General features: G+C 41.0%; 1 protein-coding gene across 3 annotated transcripts in view; it reads right to left on the bottom strand.

The window, feature by feature from the left end:
- Window positions 1-3,868: 3,868 nt before the first annotated feature.
- The window catches only part of MMD (monocyte to macrophage differentiation associated), a 217,964-nt gene continuing 197,840 nt past the window's right edge, over window positions 3,869-23,992 (bottom strand). For all 3 annotated transcript variants that reach the window (XM_077458940.1, XM_077458941.1, XM_077458942.1), the window contains 4 exons: window positions 22,504-22,578; window positions 15,958-16,059; window positions 14,324-14,393; window positions 3,869-11,951 (listed from right to left, as the gene is read on the bottom strand). In XM_077458940.1, the coding sequence (XP_077315066.1) occupies window positions 11,748-11,951; window positions 14,324-14,393; window positions 15,958-16,059; window positions 22,504-22,578 (451 nt within the window). In that variant the 3' untranslated portion in view covers window positions 3,869-11,747. The remainder of the gene's footprint in view (window positions 11,952-14,323; window positions 14,394-15,957; window positions 16,060-22,503; window positions 22,579-23,992) is intronic.

Here is a 23,992-nt window from a genome sequence, read left to right as displayed (position 1 = left end):
GTTCTCAACCCTGTCCTCAAGTATCCCCAGCAGGCCATTTTTGCAGGTTTTCCCAAAACATTGCCTGTTGGGGGTACTTGAGAACCACTGGTCTATCACATAAAATCCCAATAGAATACATTTATGTTTTTGTTAGTAACATGACAAAATGTGGAAAATTTCAAAGGGTATGAATACTTTTGCAAAGCACTGTATGTGTAGGTTACTCCACCAGTGAGACCTCTTGGTTCTTTTTAAAGACTTTTTCTGCCCATTTTTTTTGTGTTCTACCCCCTGGCTTCTTATGTGTTGGCTATGTCACCAGTGAGACCCCCTGGTTCTGTTCAACAATTTTTCTGCCGAGCTTTGTGTGTTCCAGCCCCTGGCTTCTTATGTGTTGGTTACTCCACCAGTGAGACCTCCCGGTTCTGTTCAAGACTGTTTCTGCCCATCTTTGTGTGTTCCACCTCCCCCCACAATACAGAATAAATTGAAAACCCAGCAGGGAATGTGGGAACACCTCATAATGGGCACAACAGGGGTCTAGACTTGGGGGGATCAACACAGTGATCTTACCAATGGAGTCCCTTAGAGCTAGAAGAAATTGTCGAGTGGTTCAGCATTCCATCATCTACCAATGAATCTGTTTCGAATATACCAACCCTTTAACGGGCCGCTATATCACAATGAAAAGTAATGAAAGCATTCATTATATGAATTTCTCTTTTTGTTAAGATGCCTTTATCTATAGTTTACTACATATTTCCATGTGGGCCAAACTGTCTAGCTAAAGTAGCAGTTACAGGGTTTAGGACAAACAATATAACACGGCCAGGGGTACTAACAGACTCCGCTTTTATTTCTATAAAAGACTGCTGTGTTAATACTTATAAAAGAATGCAACATATGTAATTTTTAAGTTCGTTCTGCTTCAAGTGAACTTGAGTTTCTAAAAAAAAAAAAAGAAGCTGAAAAAATTCCTTGATGCATGGAAGTACTTGTAATAACCTTTCAAAGAATCCCCTTGGTTCCTGGTACAAGCTTTATACAGGGCCTTAAAGAATAACGTCCCGTACACACGATGAGATCAGACGAATCATCGTACGGTTTCTTTTTGCATCTCACGTTGAATCTGATGAATTTACTAAATTCATGAAAATTCTCGTAATCTCGGAATAAAAATTCGGAAGTGATGTCATGTGTTGTAATGCATTTTCGAACGACAGCTGTAGCGATTATACGAAAATCGTACGATCTGACATCGTAAAAAAAAAATTCCTGTGCATGTCCCATAGAATAATATTGGAGAAACTGTCCCAATCGGCTCTCGAAAGCTCCGTACTAACAATACGGTTATCATACGATCGATTCGAATGTGGCATTTTTCGTACGATTTTCGGATGGTGTGTACGGGGCTTAACTCTGCTTTTGAGGGAAAAAACCCCTCTCGTACATTTCAAAGATTTGAAAACATTTTGTTGAGGAGTCCTACCTGTTTCTGCTCTAAAGGCATAGCTCTTTGTTAGCTCATGTCTTGTGCAGGACTGATTCTGAATGGGGGTGACTTTTTTTTATTTTTGATCAGCTGATGCACTTACAGGACTCTAATATGGGGAGTGGCGGGGTCTGCATCAATTTAGAAACGATTAACCCTTTAGGAGTATCTCACCAAAGCTGAATTTTTTGTTTCAGAGGATGCCTAAAAATCTGACTTGTATCTTAGTGCAGACTTCTGGGTAAATAATTTTCTGCTTGCGTGATTGGCTCAATCACGCAAGCAGAAAATGTCATTTCCGGGGGAGCAATATACACCAACTGTGTACAGAATGCCTCCAGCTTGTCATATTGCATTGCATTTTACAGGAAATTACAGAAGCTGCAGATTGCAAATGAAAGAACTTTTTTAAATAACATTGAATTATAATATGGCTTGAGTCACAGTTTTATACTGTATGCTATTTTTTGTACAATATTTTTTTCCTTGCTAGTGGGGTTATACTTTAGGGTATGTCAACACTGAGCTCCATCACAATACAATTGAATTCCAGAGCGTCACTTAAAGGATCACTAAACCCAGGACCCTGCATTCACTATATCTGGTCTCCCACAGTATAGAAGATCCAATCAGCTTCCTCTATTAATATATATATATATTTTAATATATCTCTATATACAGATATTTTATATATCTATATAGATATATATATATATATATTGCAAGTGGTGGTATTGTCATGGTTGATGGTAAAGTTTACTTCATAGTAGGGCCCATGAAGAAAAAGAAAAAACAGCCACATAGTATAAGTCTGCTTAACAGCTTATTAAAAGAAATCAGTGCTAAATACTTACAGAAATGCGGTCAAAACATGCATTAATAGATCCAAGACATTCTATAAGTCGATCAACATGTATACAGGATTGTCATGCGTGGTACCTCACGGAAATAAACTCCATCTGATGCGTTTCATTAGAATCAACGTCCTCTGAGGCATAGGGTCCATGTCCTACACCATGCAAATATATTTTATACATTCTTTTAATAAACTCTTAAGCTGTTTTACACTATGTGGCCGTTTTGTTTTTCCTTCATGGGCGCTACTATAGAGTAAACTTTACCATGAGCCATGACAGTACCACCACCTGCAATATAATAGAGGAAGCTGCTTGGATCTTCTATACTTGCATATTACACCTGTCTAGACTCTTATAATTTGGAGTCTAGACCTTTGGTAAGGAGGCATTTTATATCGATATCAGTGGGGGTGCACTTGGGTGATCTAAACGCACATCAATTATACTGATTGTTACTGGATGTTCATCAAGGAATTCATCGGTACTAATTAGATCAGCACTAGTTCACACTTTATGGACACTTGTTTATTCAATATCTATGTTTAGCGCGGCAACATTTTTTTTATTGTTTCACATTTATCACGATTGGTCCTGTTGTGTTGTTGCCAGCAGCTTGCACTTTTATATTTAGTCCGTAATACCTGCGCAATAATTTTTTGTTTTGTTTATCAAGACCCACTACAAACTGCTGGGGTCCAAGGGCCAGACAACCAGCACCAAAGGGCCACAGGTTTGGCACAAGTTGATTATTAGACATGTGCAATTCGTTTTGTTCTGATCTTGTTTTTTGCCGAAATTTTGAAATTCGTTTACTTGGAAATATTTTAATTAACGAAAACCCATTTAACACATTTTTACGAAAATTCGTAAATTCGAAAATGTGAAAATTTGAAAATAAGAAAGAAAATCTGATAATTAGAACACCCAAGAATCTGAAATAATAACTCTAACTAATAATAACTATTACTAACTATTGAATTATAGGTATTGGAGTTTCCTTTCAAATTTGGCTGTGAACATAACGAATACGAATTTATCCAAAGTTACGAATTATCCAAAATAACGAATGTCGCATCTAAACGAATAGAACATATTGAATTAATAATAATGAAAACGTTTTATTATTATTAATTTGTTACGTTCCATTAATTTAGATGTGGCATTTGTTATTTTGGATAATTTATAACTTACGTTCACCAACAGCCAAATTTGAAAGGAAATTCTAATACCTATAATTTAATAGTTAGTTATTAGTTAGTTCGATACATTTCGGATTTTCAAATTTGCGGATTTTCCAATTTCCGGATTTCCAAATTTTCTGATTTATGAATACCGCATCTAAACGAATTGAACATAACAAAGTAGAATTTTTCTGAAGTTATGAATTTATAAGAATTAACGAAAACGAACAAATTATTCGGCAGTGCACATGTCTAGCGATTATAGTCCCCCTTTACAATGTTACATCACCTTTTCATTTGAATACCATAAAAAACATTCCTGTTTAGTTTAGTTTAAAAGAGAAGACAACAATCTGTTATAGTAAGATAATCATTTATTTTTACACTCAAATGTATGAAGATGACAGATTAAAAAATGTATACAGAAAAAAAAAAAAAAAAGTTTCATTTCAGAGCATATTATGTTAATACTTTTGCAGAGGAAAAAGGGCTACAATAGTTACAAACACAGTGAGCAGTTACACGCAGTTTAGTGGTTAGAACAGTATTTGAATAATAAATGGATTTGTAGAAACTGGAATCACATTGGGGAAAAAAAAAAAAAAAAGTATACAAACAGAAGCAGCAAAATACTCGGAATTGTTTAAAAGCAGTCACAAAAGTACAAAAACACTGTTGTAGAACGGAGGTATAATTGGTTTTAAAGGGTCAGTCCACCTAAAACTGATATCTGTTTTTTAGCTCACTTACCAACTTCTTACACCTCTCAGGGACCCCAGTGGCAATATCCTATCTGGAGTTTTTAGCTTTAGCCACCATCAACAAGGATTCTTCATTGACGTTTACTGCGATAGACTAGACGAAGAGAGTGTAAGGCCAGAGTGAAGGTGGGTCCCACCACTACAGTCTACATATGAAAGATACAATGAGCCTACAGTCTATGTATGAAAGATACAATGAGCCAAGCTTTATGCTCACAACATTCCCTATAACTTAAAAAAAGTCTAAAGGGAATGGTGTAAACTTTTAAGGAAATTACATTTAGACGCTTTTATAATGCTGGTCATAGAGGCAGAATGGTTGCGGTTGATGCAGCAAAAAATTGGAGCCCCTTGCGTTAGTGTTAATGTGCACAATGAAAGGGCATGTTCTCAATTTGCATATTCTCCAGAAAGTGGCTTGAAAGCATCGGTTTAGGTCTGTGGAACATTTGCTACTCCCACATTTCAGGAACCGAGCTGTCTTCCCTTCTGTGAATGTAGGTAGGATGGCTGTGAATAAAGTTGCCAATTAAAGAAAAAAAAATTACAAAATGTTTTAATGTGGGTTTATTTTTGTCACTGGGACACAAATTGATTTGGTCTGGGAAGTTTAAAATATGGGACAATTTTAGCTCCCTGAAAGCAGCAACCACATGGTTCCTTCAAGTTACTTTAGCTCTCATGGAAGCAAACCCATACATAATCTGTCTTCAACTTCACCTATGAGTAGGACCTCTGGTAAATCAATGGCATCAAATGATGTAATGCATGTGCATCAGCCATGTACATCGAAGGTGTGTGCACTGCGCTGTGGGGCAGTGCCATAGGTCTAAGGTTAAGCACAACTTAAAGTGATGGTAAAGCTACAAATTGCTATATATACATTTTTTTAAAAATAAAAACATGTTATGCTTACCACCTCTGTGCAATGGCCAGTGTTCCTGCCCCCCCTCAAGTGCCCACCATAGCAAGCTGCTTGCTATGGGGACATTTGTGTGTGCTTGCTCCCGAGTAGGCTCTGTGTGTCTGTTGACACACAGCACAGCTAGACCCTGTCCCCTGCTCTCTCCTTATTGGCTGTGATTGAAAGCAGTAGGAGCCAATGGCTCTCACTGCCTCTCTGTCCAGTAAGGAGAAAGAGAGCAGAGAGAAAGGCTGCTCTCTTACACATCTCTGGATAGAGATCGGGTTCAAATATATATGTGTGTGTTGGGGGGCAGCACAATGAAGGCTGCATTAGGGTAAAAAACCTTCAGCCTTTAGAATCACCTTAAGAATGGCATGCATGTTACGCCCAGGTTTGGTGTGGTTGAATTGGAAGGGTGCATTGCAGCCTTCCTGAGAAAGCTGCTCTTAAAGTTCTATTCATTTTTACTTTTTTTCCCAAGGCAGGTTCACTTTAATTGAAGATTTACATAACTAAACCCTGTTTGCATACTGTTAGAACAGATGGCTTGAACACTCCTGAAAGTAGACTTATAGCACCCTGGCTTCCCCAAACCTGGGTACACCTTTGCATGTCATCCTCAAATTATGCTCACCCTAAGACCTGTGGCACACCTTGGAGGCACACGCACTGCGTTGCTGGTTGCCAAATGGTTTGCAAGAGCATGAAGGCGCATGTTATATATGATTAATGTTTACCTGTCATCCATGCATTAAGATGGGGAAGCCATCTTCACACTTCCCTTTATCCTCAGAGTGGACACTGGAAGTATTAATTTCTCCCTCATTTTTAGGCAATCATGACCACACGGGTAAACTCAGGCCTTATACTTTCAAACTCCACTACAATTTGCTCATAACTGGGAAAGTTCCCCAACAAAAGCTTCAATCAGGACTAACCTGCCAAAACAGATAATGCTACGACATGCAATTTTGGAGGCCGCATAAAGCCACAATAATTGAGGGACTGAATATGAATGTATAGTCAATGTTTCGAAAAACCTGCCTGATATATGTAAACATAATGTAAAGTCATAAAATAGGCCACCTTCTCCTGGGAAATTACAATTCTCTCTGGTATAGTGGACAACCTCACAATATTCAGGATGACACCCTCAGAATTTTTTTGGTCTACAACAAGCATACAAAAGAAAAAAGGGGATGATCCTATTGGATGAGTTTTTTCCCTGGCTCAGATTAAAAAAAAAATCCTACTAGAAGCAAGGAGATACCACATACAATGGTTTTGTTGCCAGTATGGACGCAGAATTTTGCGAACACAGTACTTATTTAATTTAAGAAGCTACTTCTGCAAATTACTCAACCCTTCAGCTCAAATTTTATGTTTACAGTGTAAGTGCCAAAAATCAACCAATAAAACAACAATGCAAGCCTATAACAAAACACATAAAGGACAAACTAGCTGTGGCTACAGGAAAATAAATTGGACAAGGCAACATGTTTTCAGACAGTATAATTGTGCGAAAAAAAGAACAAAACATGTCAGGTGTTTATCTTAATATAAGACACTTGAAAGCCATGTTAAGATCCTTAAAGAATGTAGGAATCTCAAAATGCTAGCAGGTCCGATGCTGATGACTCAACGCCATTGGTGGGAAAAGGTAAGTTCATTAATGAAAAGGATTCTTAACCGCACTCATTGGGGACCAAAGTTTTATCAGAGATTTACAAAGAAATAACTAAAAATGGAAGGTTTCTTTACAATTGCAGTTCTCCTGGCTTTCATTTAATCCGCCCCTTGAAACAGGTGTAAACCCACGGGTTTATGGATACATTGAAATCCTCTGGTTACAATAACCCATGGCTTTCATTTCTCTAATAATGAGTTTGAGTACTGGTATAGTACTGAAGCTGGAAGATTAGCATGAAAGCCAAGGAGTCTCACCTGGACTCTTCTTTAATGTAAGTACTTGGATTTTGTAACCCTTTAACAAATGAAGTGATGATGGATATTTGTGACATACAAAGATACATTACATGATATCATGATTGGGCATTAGCATACCAACTGTTAAATCACAGCAAGGGCCCAAGTTTGTGGGTCCCCGATTTATAGGTCAAGAACCTCTGGTTGATGAGTTTGAATGCTAACGATGTACATTGATACTTAATTACACAACACGAAAACAGTACGTACATTTTAAAAACAAGGTCTCCTAATGTCATCCTGCCTTAACCACTTGCAGAGCTTTCTAGATTTAATACTAGTTATAAGTAGCAGAGGTTCCTATATCAGTTCTCGGACAATCCAGAAGGAACTAAACAATACTGTTAGCTTTAAAAAGGACCTTGCATTATGATCACGTTCAAATATTCATGATCCATTTGAAATTAGTATAACATACAGTTTGTAGACAACTGGCCATAACTCCTATATGAGCAAATTGGACATTCATTCCAAAGCCATAGGCCTTAATATGTAATTGCCACCACCAACCCCCCTCCCACACCCATCCCAGCTCCTCGTGTCAGCTTCTACTCTCCCGTGAAGGCTTTCCACAAGATTTTAAAGTATGTCTGTAGGAATTTGTGCCCTTTAAGAGGTCGGGAACTGATGTTGCATGAGAAGACCTGGCTAACAATTCATCCCAAAGGTGTTCTATAGGGTTGGGGTCAGAGCTTTACGCAGGCCACTTGACTTCCTCCACACCAAAACTCATCAAATTAAGTCTATAGGGTGGCTTTGTGCACAGCCATGCTGAAACAGAAATGGCCTTTCCCAAACTGTTGACACAAGGCTTACAAATGTCTTAGTAAGCTCATAAAATAACAGTACCCTTCAATGGAAACACCTAAACTCAATAGTTTGGAGGAGTGTCCATACTTTTGTCCACATGATGAAGATGTCAGATGTCCACAAAACCAGCAGGTTGCACTTTCTTGGACAATATCTTTACTACAGAGAACACCTTGGAGCTAGCAGCTTGGCTGGGGAGGAATGAGACTGCTAACATTAAGTCAAATGACCAGCAGATAATTCAGAGCGGTCATAGCACTTTGGCACTATCAATGTTGAATTGCAGTCAGCAGCATGCAAGGAGTCAGGCTCTTTACACTAGAACATAATTTGTGTAATTGTGTATGGATTCCACTTACTATAAATTTGAGTGATCAATGTAGGTAATGCTGTTCACACTATGAAAAAGGAACTTGAACTTTGAAATTTTAAATGGATTTAGAGGTTTTTAAATAATAGATATATTTTATTACTTGAATTAAGCTAGTCAAACTTTTTTGGGCCCATAGTTCCACCTTGTTCCTTCCTGGACATGTAAATTGAATATAGGTCCTGTATTTTTTTTTGGATCATTTTGAAGTCCAGGATATATTTTTTATTTTCAGATTAAATGTTTTTAATAAGTTAGGTAAGCGTTGTACTTAGAAAAACTAGCATTGGGCCCCATTGTCCACATAGGTTTTTATTGGTATCTGAACTGCTTTTCTCTCCATAAAAGCATGCTTAAATTCATTTAGACCCCTTTCACACTGCCGCAACTTGAAAGTCGTGCGATTTTGCCGTTAATTTTACCACAATTTTATGGCCACGATTTTTCTGCGATTTCAGGGAATGCCTGTGCGAACTTGAGGTTTATGGACCTCAATTTGCATTAAAGTCGGGCCAAAGTAGTGCAGGTGCGACTTGAAGTCGGACAGATATAAATGGTACTCATTGGAAATAATGGGGTACAACTTGTCATGCGACTTTGCAGTCCCAAGTCGTACAAATGTGAAAGGGGCCTTATTGCCGATTGGCTGACCAACTCTAGAGGACCGTTTCGGCATCCACTACTCTTTTAGTAAAATAATACTGTTCAAACTTGCCCTGTTAGTCTGAGGTCATGCCTTGTGTTCTTAAGCGTGGCTTCTTAAAAAAAATACTACCCACCTGAACCCTTGCCCTGCTCTATTCCACACATTGGCTTATTCATGTTCAAGATGGCTGCCTTTAAATGGCGTAAATAGAACCCTCAGGGCTCCAGTACAAGAAACCATTAAGGCCACCCCTGACCATCGGCCGGGGCCCCTCCACGATGGCAGAATGCCAGGGCCCAGTCACAAGTGCAATCTTAGTAATTCCACCACTGGTGTCAGTTTTTTATTTTTGTTATTTTATTATTTATTATTTTTTTACCATTTTATTTAATTTATTTACAATTTTATTTTTTAGAATTTTTTTACAATTTTTTAGGAGCTCATTGGGGGGCTTTGGTGAAATATCATGGGTCTAAACAGGCCTCTGATGTTTCACCTTTGAGACAGAGAAAAGAGATTGAGGACACATGCCTCAATCTCCATCTCTGCAGTCCCAGGAGCACAGAATGCATGGACAGGAAGAGCTCTGTACAGAGCTTCCTGTTCATTCACAAACTGAAGCATAGTAAGTAAACTTAGTTATGAATAAACAGAGACATTGATCAGTACGGATCACTGACTCTATTCATTAAGACAAGAAAGGGGCCGGTAAATGACATATTTACTTGCCCATACACTGGGGGGAAGGGGGGGGCAGGGAATACATAAGAACCCGATCACAGCATGAGGTGGATAGGAGGGGCGGCATATAGAGGAACCGATCCCCCACCCAGTTTTCCTCCTGCATCCTATCCAGATGTACAGGGGGCTGCACGGGCCCCCTGAAGCATGGAGCCTGGGTCACAATAGCAATCCATGTGCATATGTTCCTGCTGCCTTTAATAAACTCAAAGGTGTACCCTACACTCGCCTGCTCACTGGGCAAAAAAGCATATTAGAAGGTATATATCCTCTCTGGAATAAATCTTAGCCCCAAAAAATGCCAGAGACTACTGATGCATTTTGGACCAATCACAGGCCAGAGAGCCCAGTTAAAGGTCCAAAGCGCTTAAGACTTTTTAACTAAGGCACTTTAATATTTTACAGTATTGGTGCAGTTTTAATCCAGGGGATATTGGTTACATCCAACATGCTGGTTACTTTTTGTAGGATTATTTTGTGGAAGAATTGGTTAAGGCCCCTACCGCGCTTAGGAACCCAAAATCACAACCCTGGTGTTTTTCAAGAATCCCTTTGATGCTCTAGTACGTTATTCCGTATGTTCTTAGCACCATAAAAAAAAAAAAAAAAAAGGAAATCGTCTATAGCAGTTGACTTGCTTTTCAAAGTGGATGCTCCAAGGCCTTAGTCTTAATCTGTGTTTGGTATCAGGATCATTTCCAGGAGCTTGCACCTCCAAAAACAATTTGGCAACAGCTACTCCCGTATTCCCACCGTGGCAGGTCCTTTTTAAAATTCCAGGATGTACTGATTTAAGCACCTCTGCCATTTACCAAACTCGTCTAACACATTACTTCAGTGGTGTAAATACTCAGCTGTTGCAGTACCAACATTCAATACATTTTTACAGTATTTATACAGCCTTCAATGTTTCCATGATTGGCGCGAACACCCCCAAGTTGGTCGGTGTCCATAACATTTTCCTTCGTTTTACCACTGCGCAAGAAAGCCTCCCTCTCTTTTTTCAAGCATACGCAAATTAGCGTTTGGAATGTATGTATTTGATATAATATATAGTTTTTACTTTCTAAGTGCTTGTAGAAACAGAGGAAAGAAAATACCCTCATTTTATTTTTAAATCTTGGCATTTTAAACGTTGAAATGCTCGAATTTGCCTTTGTAAAGAAATACATCTGTGTTTAAAAAGTATACTCAAACGGCTGATAAAAAAAGAATCTCCTGCATTGTAAACATTAGGTAAGCCGGATGATAGAACTCAGCTGGACCGGCTCTTCCAGGGCGGGTTCTGTAAAACCGCAAGAAAGGGAAAGCAAAGGTGTGGACCACAGCAACCAATCAGAGTCCATTAAGACCAAGCAACCCTGGTATGGGTTGCTTGGCACTGTCTGGTGGGTAAGGGTTATAGGATTCACACAGCGGCTTCTCATCTCCCAAGGGCTCCAGTGGCAAGACAGCTGAGCCTAAATTCCAAGCTTCATCCAGCTTATATTTATGCACATATTAAATTGCAGAGGTGCAGCAGGAAGAACAAGACCCCCTCCTAACAAGGCTCTGTAATGACCAAAGCAAGGAGGCAGACTTAGCCCTCAAATGGCAATAGCCAATGTGTCATTGGATTTACCTGCCGCTACCAACGGATATATCCATTTTGGTTGGAATTGCTCTAAAGAAAAAAAAAAAAAAAAAAAAGAGCTGGAAACTGACTGGTAGCAATGGCCAACACTTCTATTCCATTATACGTTACAGAACTCCCTCCTAAATGGTAGCTGAGTACATAACGGCCGATACCGAGCTTAAGAGCCTTAGAACAGGCCAGCTAGGGGCACAATATTGGCTGAGGAATATGTCTCGATTCTAACTGCTATTCAGATTCACATCTTTTTCACAGTATGTTGTAGAGAACCAGATACATCAGTGCATTATTTCCTGTTATAACACAATACCACCCTTGCCTTATACATTCTTTTTTTCATGTCAAGTAATACTGATAGCGTTTCTTCTCTGCACCATTTCGTCATAAGTGTCGGATCAAATCTGAAGACGAACTTTTGTACAGGTACTTCCAGATGGCGTAATAATGCACGGCAGCTGCAAGGGCAACGAAGAGGTGCCAGATGGCATGCGCGAAGGGGATGATTCCGTCGCTCTTGAAAAAGACAACGCCCATGCAGTAGATGAGGCCTCCCCAAGCCAGTTCTTGTAAGCCTTCTGTGTTGTTCTGTGTAAGGAAGGCATAGCAAATTTGACTTTGAGAAAGTAATACACATCAATAAAATATTATTGTTTTCCTTTTAATTTACAACAAACTTTGTTCATTTATGAAAATACTAAAATCTTAACAGCGCACTTCTCATAATTGGCCCCTTTTGGTCTATTATATATACCAGCACAGACTTGGTGTGAACGGGCATGATAGGGAACAAGACTTTTTGCCTTTTCTTGCACTGGGAGCAGTGGCGGCTAGTACTAAACTTTTCTTTGGGGGGGGGGAGAAGGAAAAACAAAAGGTCCATACTCACCCCCCCACAGCACTCACCCCTCCATGGCATGCCCCTCCCCCCCGCAATCACCCCCTTCCCTGCACAGTCCCCCTGCAATCACCCCATCCACTCAGTCCTCCATGGCACGGTCCCCCTGCACTCACCCCTCAACTGCACGGTCCCCCCGCAATCACCCCTCCACTGCACGGTCTCCTCGCACTCACCCCTCCACTGCATGGCCCCCCTGCACTCACCCCTCCACTGCACGGTCCCGCCGCACTCACCCCTCCACTGCACGGACCCCCTGCACACAGTCCTCCACTGCACAGTCCCCCTGAACACAGCCCTCCACTGCACGGTCCCCCTGCAATCAGCCCTCCACTGCACGGTCCCCCTGCAATTAGCCCTCCACTGCATGGTCCCCCTGCAATCAGCCCTCCACTGCACGGCCCTCCCGCACTCACCCCTCCACTGCACGGTCCCACCGCAATCACCCCTCAACTGCACGGTCCCACCGCAATCACCCCTTTACTGCACAGTCCCCCCGCAATCAGGAGAAGAAGAAGCCGGAGAAGGAGAAGCCGGAAGACAATAGGGAATATTGATTCACTATTGTCACAAGTGGATGGAGCCCAACCTTTTTCAAGCCAATCAGAGCCTCAGGCTCTAATTGTGTGACTTTAAAAAAAAACATACAAACAAAGGAGTCCGGCGCCACAACATGTATACCCGCATGCATGCAAACTAGGGGGGTAGCGCCCCTGATGGACCAGCTTCTCAATTATTTTATTATATCATTAATTATGCCATCTGCTTTCATGACTCATAGTCATGGGTCCTGGTTCCCGTTTCATGTCCCATTTCTCAAGAAAGGGCCCAGGCATCTCTTACCACATAGAACTTTATATAGAAAGATGCTGCTATAAGCTATAGTTTCCTATATGTGTGCTTTATAGAGAACCTGTTAACTACTGTATCTAATGGCGTATTACACGCACCTTTTCACCCTGAAAATCGGGTGCAAATAGCGTGTGTGTGTTATATGCCAATACTTCGGTTTTAGCTGCCTTGGAGGGGACAGGAAGGGGCGGGACGAGCGCCATCAGATTACATACAGTGAGAATATCCTGTTTACTTGGCAGCCTCTGTAATAGGAAGTCCCATCTCCTGGGCCGCCATTGGACCACTGTCCTGTCTATCGTAGGAGATTCTCGCTGTATGTCTGTCGGCGCTCATCCTGCCCCCCTCCCTGTCCCCTCTAGGCAGCAGATAGGCATTAATCAGGCTACAATGATGGCAATGGTGAGCCTGCTGCCTCGATGGCAATGGTGAGCCTGCTGCCTCGATGGCAATGGTGAGGCTGCTGCCTCGATGGCAATGGTGAGGCTGCTGCCTCGATGGCAATGGTGAGGCTGCTGCCTCGATGGCAATGGTGAGGCTGCTGCCTCGATGGCAATGGTGAGGCTGCTACAGTAGTAAGGCAATGTGACCACAAAAATGTTATGCTGTTTATAAGCTGGTCTTAAAACCAAGGACATATATATTATTTATTACAGTTCTGTAGTCCAAATAGGGTAAACTGGACAGAACTGATCATTTGGGGGTTACAGTACAAGAGACATGTGTACAGATCATGAGCTCACTGGATTTCTGAAGGGATCAACCGAGTCTCTCTATTTGGCCCAGATAAACACTTAAAAAAAAAAAAAAAACACCGGGCAAAGCACTAAATACACAATTGAAAGGCATATATGAGAGCTGTGAGACTTGCCAAAAAAGTCTATTTTTGTGCATTGATTTCCAAAATTGACATAGCTCCTCCAGACAGCAAGCTGGGTAACTTGACTTTTCTCTTTTGCAGATAAGCAATACAGCTAGGCCACTTCTCTGCCCCCAGCCTGTGATTGGACACTGACGGAAAAGAAACACACTGTGCTCTCCCCTCCAATCAGCCTGTCCATTTTCAAAATCAAATATTTGATGACATTTTTAATACAAACATAACTGCACTGCACTCTATTTTTTACATCTGCTCGGAGTTGAAAAAGAAACACATAAAACATTTAGGAGTGGCAATACAAATTCAAGTTTAGTCATGATGGATTCTTACCATTGATGTCACTACTAGAGCAGGAGAAAATCCCATTGCAAGATAGAAGAGCAATTCAACTATTTTATACCTGAAACAACAAGATATGCTGTCATTGATTCACGTGCAAACAACAGCCAATGCCACCACAGTTTTGATATATCATATTCAAGTCCTCATAGGCAGCACTGTCTATAAAGAGAATAGTCTGCATTTCTTCTAACAATCAAGACGACCCTATCCTTCTAAAGTTGGGAATACACATGGGTGACTTTTTGCCTCTTTCAACCACTTTTGATTACCCAGAAATCGAACATACAAATCAAAGTGGTTGCCTAAAACGAAGTACCCACAAATGTGATCAACCACCAGAATTTGAGCTGGGCTTTAATATGACACTTTCAGTACAAGTCCAGAAAAAATGGATTGGAAGCAGAAAAGACGACATCAATGTCATCAAGAGGCAATTGGATCTTTTTTGCCGGGTTTAATCAAGGCCATTTTAATTTCAACACCATGTGGGAAACAAGTAATTTCCACATCCAATCCCTTAGGAATTGAATGCCAGCAAACTGACATGGTCAAAAGTGGTTAAAGTTTCAATTTGTCACATACAGTATATGGTCAGCTTAATGCTAAACTGAAGCAGAAACCTGAATGGAAGAAGCTGACTGGTTGGAACTGGCAAGAGAGTTAGTACTTCATTTAGAGAACGTCTGGCCCAAGGTCCAAAGAATGTCAAGGTGCTCAATACAGGTGAGGTCAGGGCTCTGTGCAGGTCTCTCGATTTCCTCCATACAACCAAACTCAAACCATGTCTTTATGGAGCTGGCTAGGTACACAGGGGCACAGTCATGTTCAAAAAGAAAAGGACCTTCTTCAAATTGTAGCCATAAGGTTGGAAGCACAAATAAAATGTATTTGCATGCTTTAGCATTAACAATATCCCTCACTGGAACTACTCAATTTGGAGGGGTATCCACATACATCTGGACAAAGTACAGAGGTCAGATGTCCACACCCTTTGGCCATATAGCGTTTATTTTAGCCATAATCATACAAGCGCACCCGTGTGTTGTGGTGCGGCTTATTGTATAGAAATGTTGGGATGCAGTTAATTATTGGTAATGCTCCACAACACATATAAATAAGGTTATTAATGTGCTTTATTAAGGTTATAAGGTGTTACTGTGCAGTACCATCATGTGCGTGGTGTTGTGAACAAGTCCTGGAAGATCCGAATAGCTCTGAATTTAGGAATTCCAAGAAAGTTTATTGTTTAAACAAGAATCCTGATTTAAAGTCAGTGTCCACTCATAATTGATGATACACTGACAGTTAACGTATCTCAGTAGCTCAAACTGGTAGCAAAGTTCACCATTTACACCTATGAAGAGGTCAGTAAGTAGAGCCAAAAAAAGTTTGGTTTGGCAGAGGACAAACGTGATGATAAAGGGCAAGTTGGGGAGGGATTCTCTTGTTTTCTATTTGATTCATATTAAGCATTGTTAACATGGTAATTATGTGTATATATTATATATATATATATATATATATATATATCTATATATATATATATATATATATATATATATATATATATATATATATATATATATATATATATATATGAAGTAAAACAAAAATAGTCTTACCTTTCATGGTACAAAAACACATAAATAGTTCCACCTGCTGCCATTAACCAGATAAACCACCTCATATGAGAAGCCAAAGGACCAAGTTCACGTAGGTTTAACCTAGAAAAAAAAAAAAAAACACTTTCAGCACACCTATTACTTACATATTGGGGGTTGTAGATGGCCTCCTCCCCTCAAACCAGGCTTTGCAAATCACATTGTGAAACTTTTCTGTGGATCCTCTAAATCAACCTCTCTCAATGTTTTTGTTCCAGAGAAACCCTTAAAAAAATGTCAGGCCTCGAGGAATCCTTACTAAACCCAATTAATTGGAGGTCAGTGGGTAAAATACTCCTTTACATTGGTGGTTAACGGGAAGAATCTGAAAGTGAGAGAACTCGTGTGCTACTCTGTGCTTGAAAACCATGTGAAATAAAAAATACAAATATTATACAAATTGGTGATACTACTTAAAAGTAGCTAAACAATAAAAAAAAAAGTGTTCAAAAAGATAAAGCTGCCATTTCTTGTAGTGTCCCCACATACATACGGAATAATGATCACAATATATGGAAAGGCGCTAAATCAATAAAACGATGTACAGTGCTCACATGCTACAGCATCCTTTCTCAACAATTCCAACACAGAGGAACCCTTGAAAAAGTTCTCCAGTCTCAGGGAACCCCTGCTAAAAATTTGAAATATACAACTCATGATACATTAGTGTGATGGTCAGTGGGAAGAACGGCCCTTACACTTGTGGTCATTGGGAAGAATTACCTCCTTACAGATAGCTAAAAAGATCAATGGTGTCGGTGGGAACTTATCCAAAAGGCAGAAATTGCCCAATGCTGAAGGAACCCCTAGCAACCTCTGGAGGAACCCTAGTTGAGAATCACTGTGCTATAGTATGAATAAATAAGCGGATATTAAAAGAAATGTGAATATCATAAATAAAAAGTTTTTCATAAGTGATCACCATATAGAAAACACAATCCGGTGACGAGTACGCGGCGAGTGCCAGAGGAAAACACAAAAAGTGACTTCAAATAACGAGGCAAGTATAAGTTCAGTACAAAAGTGAATCAAGGAAAGCAAAATTGTAGGTAACAGTGCTGTAATAGTTCCAAATCCAGTGAGCAATGAGTATTGCTCGTGCAGCCCAGTGTTTAATCCCAAAGAACCAGTGAAATCCACCAATATGTGCGATGGCCACTCACCTTAGTAAGGCGAACATCAGGCAATAAATGAATCGCTTTTCTCCATATAATCTCCGTCAATCCACCAGGCGATCAATTGGCTCACACATATAAAAGGCAATAAAACTCATGGTGTAGTATCAACATCACTTTTGGTCATGGCCGAGACTGGAAGTTCAGAATGTTTCAGTGTCTCAGATCCGCACTGGATGTCAGAATTTTTAATTGTAAATCTCTAGGTTTGTTTTAATCTTTGATATCACATCATGAGAAGTCTTATTGCCTTTTATATGTGTGACCCAATTGGTCGCCATGGTGGACTGACAGAGATTATATGGAGACCAGCAATTCATTCATTTCCTGATATTCTCCTTACTAAGGTGGGCGGCCATTGCACATATTGGTGGATTTCCCTCGTTCTTTGGGATTAAACACTGGGCTGCATGAGCAATACGGCATTAATAGATTTGGAACTATTACAGCACTGTCACCTAGAATTGTGCTTTCCTTGATTCACTTTTGCACTGAACTTATACTCGCCTCGTTATTTGAAGTCACTTTTTGTATTTTCATCTGGCACTCGCCGCATACTCTTCAATGGATTGTTTTTTTCTATATGGTGAACACTTATGAAAAACTTTTTATTTATGTTATTCACATTTGTTTTAATATACGCTTGTTTCTTCATATTATAGCATGTGAGCACTGTACATAGTTTTATTGATTTAGTGCCTTTCCATATATTTTGATCAGAACGGGAAGAATGCTCCCCAAAACTATTCAGGCACCATCAAATGGGAGGTCACCCAGTCACAGCTCAAGGAACCCCTGGAAACCTCTGGAGGAACCCTAGTTGAGAATGGCTGCTCTAAAGTTTTCCAAGGTCAACTGGGAGATGTAATCCCAAAAGAATGTTCTGACTCTGAAAGCAGATCTAAACTGGATAATGTCCAGTTTGTTAAAGTATTGTACCATAAACTGCCATAGGATTTTTAGTAAAACAAAAAAAAAAATGGTATCATTTTTTCATCCATTAGGGTCAGTGGGAGCAATAGTCCATGACATAATGGTGAGTGGGAAGGATGCTCCTTACATTGGTAGTCAGTGGGAAGAATGCCCCTTACGTTGGTAGTCAGTGGGAAGAATGCCCCTTACGTTGGTAGTCAGTGGGAAGAATGCCCCTTACGTTGGTAGTCAGTGGGAAGAATGCCCCTTACGTTGGTAGTCAGTGGGAAGAATGCCCCTTACGTTCGTAGTCAGTGAGAAGAATGCCCCTTACGTTCGTAGTCAGTGGGAAGAATGCCCCTTACGTTGATAGTCAGTGGGAAGAATGCCCCTTACGTTCGTAGTCAGTGGGAAGAATGCCCCTTACGTTGGTAGTCAGTGGGAAGAATGCCCCTTACGTTCGTAGTCAGTGGGAAGAATGCCCCTTACGTTGGTAGTCAGTGGGAAGAATGCCCCTTACGTTGGTAGTCAGTGGGAAGAATGCCCCTTACGTTGGTAGTCAGTGGGAAGAATGCCCCTTACGTTGGTAGTCAGTGGGAAGAATGCCCCTTACGTTGGTAGTCAGTGGGAAGAATGCCCCTTACGTTGGTAGTCAGTGGGAAGAATGCCCCTTACGTTGGTAGTCAATGGGGAGAATACCCCTTACGTTGGTAGTCAATGGGGGGAATACCCCTTACTTTGGTAGTCAATGGGGAGAATAATAATAATAAATAATAATAATAAATTTTATTTATAATGCACTTTCCATCAAAAGACCTCAAAGTGCTACATAATTACAATAAAAACAAACAAACCGCTTAATTTACAAAACATTTGCTACCCCTTACGTTGGTAGTCAATGGGGAGAATACCCCTTACGTTGGTAGTCAATGGGGAGAATACCCCTTACGTTGGTAGTCAATGGGGAGAATACCCTTTACGTTGGTAGTCAGTGGGGAGAATGCCCCTTACATTGGTAGTCAGTGGGAAGAATGTCCCTTACATTGGTAGTCAGTGGGAAGAATACCCCTTATGTTGGTAGTCAGTGGGGAGAATGCCCCTTACATTGGTAGTTAGTGGGAAGAATGCTCCATACATTGGTAATCAGTGGGAAGAATACCCCCTTGGATACAGTTGAAACAATTACTGGAATCATGCTACTGACTATTGCAAAAAAAACCTGTTGCATCAACCTAGGTGACACCTTCATTATAGGTTGGTAAAAGTGGGTAGAAACAAACTATGTAGGGCATTCTCACTAACCTTACCATAGAGCCTCGGCTCAGTTTATGTTGACCAGTGGTCTTCTGAGTGGAGGACTTTAAAGATGAATTTCAAGTACGGTATATTTTTACATAGATACTTTGGTCCAGCTTGGAGCAATGTGACTATGTATGTATCGTGGCTGATGCCCCTGGAAGCTGGATATTGCTGAATCAGGCATTGCTACTTCAGCGATCTCCACTAGCTTCACGGTCCTATGCCTAATGCACAGGAGGTTGGCTGTTCTGTGCAGATGCCTTTCAGAGAATGCTTTGAATAAATGCAAAACGTTCTCTGATTGGATGAGGTGAAAAAAGTGACATCACTGCCCCGCCTCTCCACCTTGTCCAAGCAGAGAACTTTACAGTACATTCATTCAGAAAAAGCAAAACATTACCTGAATGGCGCCTGTGCTAAGCAGCCGACCTCCTGTGTTCACATTGAGCCACCAGCTCAGAACGGGACCTGGAAGAAAATGTAGATCACTGGAGTAGCAAAGTCTACTTCAGTGATTCCCAGCTCCCAGGGGGGGTTGGACCAATATAACTATGTCAAAATATACCATACCCGGAATTCATCTTTAACCAAATCCTCTAAAAACGAAGAAGCAACACATTTTAAAGTGGTCTTAAAGGCTCAATTTTTTTTTACCTTAATGCATTCTATCCATCAGGGTAAAAACTCTTCAGGGTGCAGCCCCCCTCCTCCTTCTAGTCCCACCTTAAACATACCTGAGCGATCCAGCGATGTGCATGAGAGCAGCGGCTCTCTTGAGTCTTTCTCTTCTCAATGGCTCACACAGTGGCAGAAGCCATTGGCTCCTGCTGCTATCAATTGTAGCCAGTGAGCAAATGAGAAGAGAGCGGGTGGCCGGGCAGAGCCACGTTCTGTGTGTGAATTGACACACAGAGGATGACTCAGTAACAAGCCTGCTCGAGTGACCCCATAGCTAGCTATTGGAGCACTTGGTGGGGGGAGGAGCCAGAAGCGTCAGCAGGGGACCCAAAAAGAAGAGGATCGGTGCTTCTCTGTGATAAAACCATTGCACATAGCAGGCAAGTATAAAATGTTTTATTTTTTTTATTATTCTTTCCCTTAGAATCACTTTAAGTGGAAGAATGGTCAAAAGGAAAAAAACGACCACATACAGTGCCTTGAAAAAGTATTCATACCCCTTGAAATTTTCCAAATTTTTTCATGTTACAACCAAAAACATAAATGTATTTTATTGGGATTTCATGTGATAGACACAATTGTGAAGTGGAAGGAGAATGATAAATGGTTTTCATTTTTTTTTTTTTACAAATAAATATGTGAAAAGAGTGGTGTGCATTTGTATTCAGCCCCTTTTACGCCGATACCCCTAACTAAAATCTAGTGGAACAAATTGCCTTCAGAAATCACTGAAATGGTAAAGAGTCTTCTGTGAAGCCCTCAGAGGTTTGTTAGAGAACCTTAGTGAACAAACAGCATCACGAAGGCCAAGGAAAACACCAGACAGGTCAGGGATAAACTTGTGGGGAAGTTTAAAGCAGGGTTAGGTTATAAAAAAAATATCTCAAGCTTTCAACATCTTACGGAGCTCTGTTCAATCCATCATCTGAAAATGGAAAGAGTATGGCACAACTGCAAACCTACCAAGACATGGCCGTCCACCTAAACCCGACAGGCCGGGCAAGAAGAACATTCATCAGAGAAGTAGCCAAGAATTCCATGGTAACTCTGGAGGAGCTGCAGAGATCCACAGCTCAGGTGGGAGAATCTGTCTACAGGACAACTATTAGTCGTGCACTCCACAAATCTGAGCTTTATGGCAGAGTGGCAAGAAGAAAGCCATTGTTGAAAGAAATTCATAATAAGTCCAGTTTGCGAGAAGCCATGTGGGGGACACAGCAAACATGTGGAAGAAGGTTCTCTGGTCAGAGGAGACCAAAATGGAACTTTTTGGCCTAAAAGCAAAACGCTATGTGTGGCAGGAAACTAACACTGCACATCACCCCGAACACACCATCCTAACTGTGAAACATGGTGGTGGCAGCATCATGTTGTGGGGATGCTTTTCTTCAGCAGGGACAGGGAAGCTGGTCAGGGTTGATGGGAAGATGGATGGAGCCAAATACAGGCAATCTTAGAAGAAAACCTGTTATCCCGTGTACACAAGAGCAGAATGTCCGACGGAAGCTTTTCACTGTATATTCCGACCGTGTGTATGCATTATCAGACTTTTTTTTTTTATTCTGACGGACCTAGAAATAGAACATGTTCTAAATATTTCTGACGGAACCAATTCCTATCAGGAAAACCGCTTGCTTGTATGCTGTTCCAACGGGCCAAAAACAACGCATGCTCTAAAGCAAGTACGAGACGGAAGCTATTGGCTACTGGCTATTGAACTTCCTTTTACTAGTCCCGTTGTACGTCACTGTGTTCTCAATGATCGGACTTTGGTGTGACCGTGTGTATGCAAGACAGTTTCAGCGGAACTCCGTCAGAAAAACCTTCAGAGTTTATTCCTACGGGAAAACCGTTCGTGTGTACAGGGCATTAGAGTCTGCAAAAGACTTGAGACTGGGGCGGAGGTTCACCTCCCAGCAGGACAACGACCCTAAACAAACAGCCAGAGCTACAATGGAATGGTTTAGATCAAAGCATATTCATGTATTAGAATGGCCCAGTCAAAGTTAAGACCTAAATCCAATTGAGAATCTGTGGCAAGACTTGAAAATTGCTGTTCACAAACGCTCTCTATCCAATCTGACGGAGCTTGAGCTATTTTACAAAGAAGAATGGGAACACATATCACTCTCTAGATGTGGAAAGCTGGTAGAGACATCCCCAAAAAGACTTGCAGCTGGTCTGTGTATTATATGGTTTGTTCCAACCCCTGTGACTGATACTTTTTCTGGACAGCTTGCCTGTTTAAAGGAAGCAGAAAGGCAAGATCAACAGATCTTGAAAATGTTGCAACAATATTATTTCTAGGTGGAGTGACCAGTCAATGGAATTTGTGTTGCAAAACCTCTTATGCACAAAAAACACACCAAATTCAGCACAGTAAGGACAATAACCATATAGATTACAATTACACATACAAATGTATTACTTCTCTAATACTCACCATGGTGCATAGGAGGCGGCAATGAAAAAGTAGATGACCATTCTGTCACACATGTGGAAACAATGCTCTATAGACCTGGAAACAACAAAGGAAAGAACGCTTATCTAGAGAGTTCTGTAACTGATCTACCGTTAGATAAATAATGCACTATTGTCAGGGAAAGTTGCCAATTATTTTTCTGCTTGGTGGCAATGCCCTAGGGGTTTCATTCACAATATTGAGTGATAACAAAGAAGAAAATAGTGAGATGCAACTTGTATTTCTGCTGAACTGGCTTTCTTGTGTGTGCGCTGGATATCCGAGCTTTGGAAAAACTGCAGTGTCTGAAATGTAGCAAAAGTATACCGGGTTCCGGATAGGGAAAGATAGCAGACATAATACTGAAGAACTGTTTTAGTGGGTATGATGTGCAGGAAACCAGAAAGCACGACAGCATGTGCAGAAGAGGACTACAAAGGGTATGATGGTGGGCAGTATGTGCAGAGAAGGAGTATGGAGGATATTTCAGCAGGCAATGTGTGAAGGAGAAGAGACCTAACCCTACCCTCAGAGTCTCTGAGATCTTCTGCAGTAGGTCTCCTGAAGTGGGAGGGTAGGATTGCTCAAAAAGAGCAGGAAGTCAGGGATCTGCCTGAGGACTGGTATCATGGGTCAGCTTCTGAGGTTCATGTGAGCCAAAAGTTGCTGACCTAACCTGAAAGGGAGTGGGGGTCAGTGGGGTATTAGAATGTTGCTCTACAGTTCTGATACCCACCACCATTATAACCAAGCTGGCATAGATTCTATTTTTGCATAGGGGAGCTGTAGGCAGTGGAGGAATGAAGAGAGCCGTTGGGGGTTCCCAATTTGAGCTGCCCAGGGTTGTCAAGCTGCTGAGAGGGATGTTGGTGAGGAAATGGAAGGTAACGGGATGGTGCCTATGGGATTTTTTTCTGCCTTTGGCGATGCGATCTGGCTGTGAGAGATGGTGCCCTTTGGGGATATTGGCTTGATGGGATGGTATCCCTGGTGACTTGAGGAATGTGGAGCTACAAGTAGGGCAGCAAGACAGGAGGAAGTGCAAGGGATGGTGGGGAAATAAGAAAGAAGAGAAATGGCTACTAGAGGCAGAATCCCTCAGTGGCAAAACAAGACTCCCACTTAGGCCATATCCTCAATGGGGACGTGCAACTGTGCTGAGAAAATGAAACTCTAACTTAGCTTTTATTCTACTAAGGAAGAGCCAAGGAGACCATGGCAATTACCAATTGTTCTTCAGCACAGCCCCATCACTAATAACAAAACTGGGCTGAGATATTTTATTAGGCAAACAACCAACACTGCAAAATTTAATAGCCCAAGGCAACCAACAGTGTTGGATTTTTAGGGGAAACTAGAATTGTTTTAGGTTCATTTTATTTCAGACATGTTTAAATTTAAGTTTTTTTCACAATATTGCCAAAAGGTTGTGGACACCTGACCATCACCTGGCCAAGAGTATATGGCGACC

Source organism: Lithobates pipiens, unplaced genomic scaffold (assembly GCF_037356315.1).
Source record: "Lithobates pipiens isolate NorthernLeopardFrog02 unplaced genomic scaffold, aLitPip1_a1.2 Scaffold_28, whole genome shotgun sequence".
In the NCBI taxonomy this organism is placed as follows: domain Eukaryota; kingdom Metazoa; phylum Chordata; class Amphibia; order Anura; family Ranidae; genus Lithobates; species Lithobates pipiens.
The sequence above is the reverse complement of the archived record's forward strand: the minus strand, read 5'-3'. Positions and strand labels throughout refer to the sequence as shown.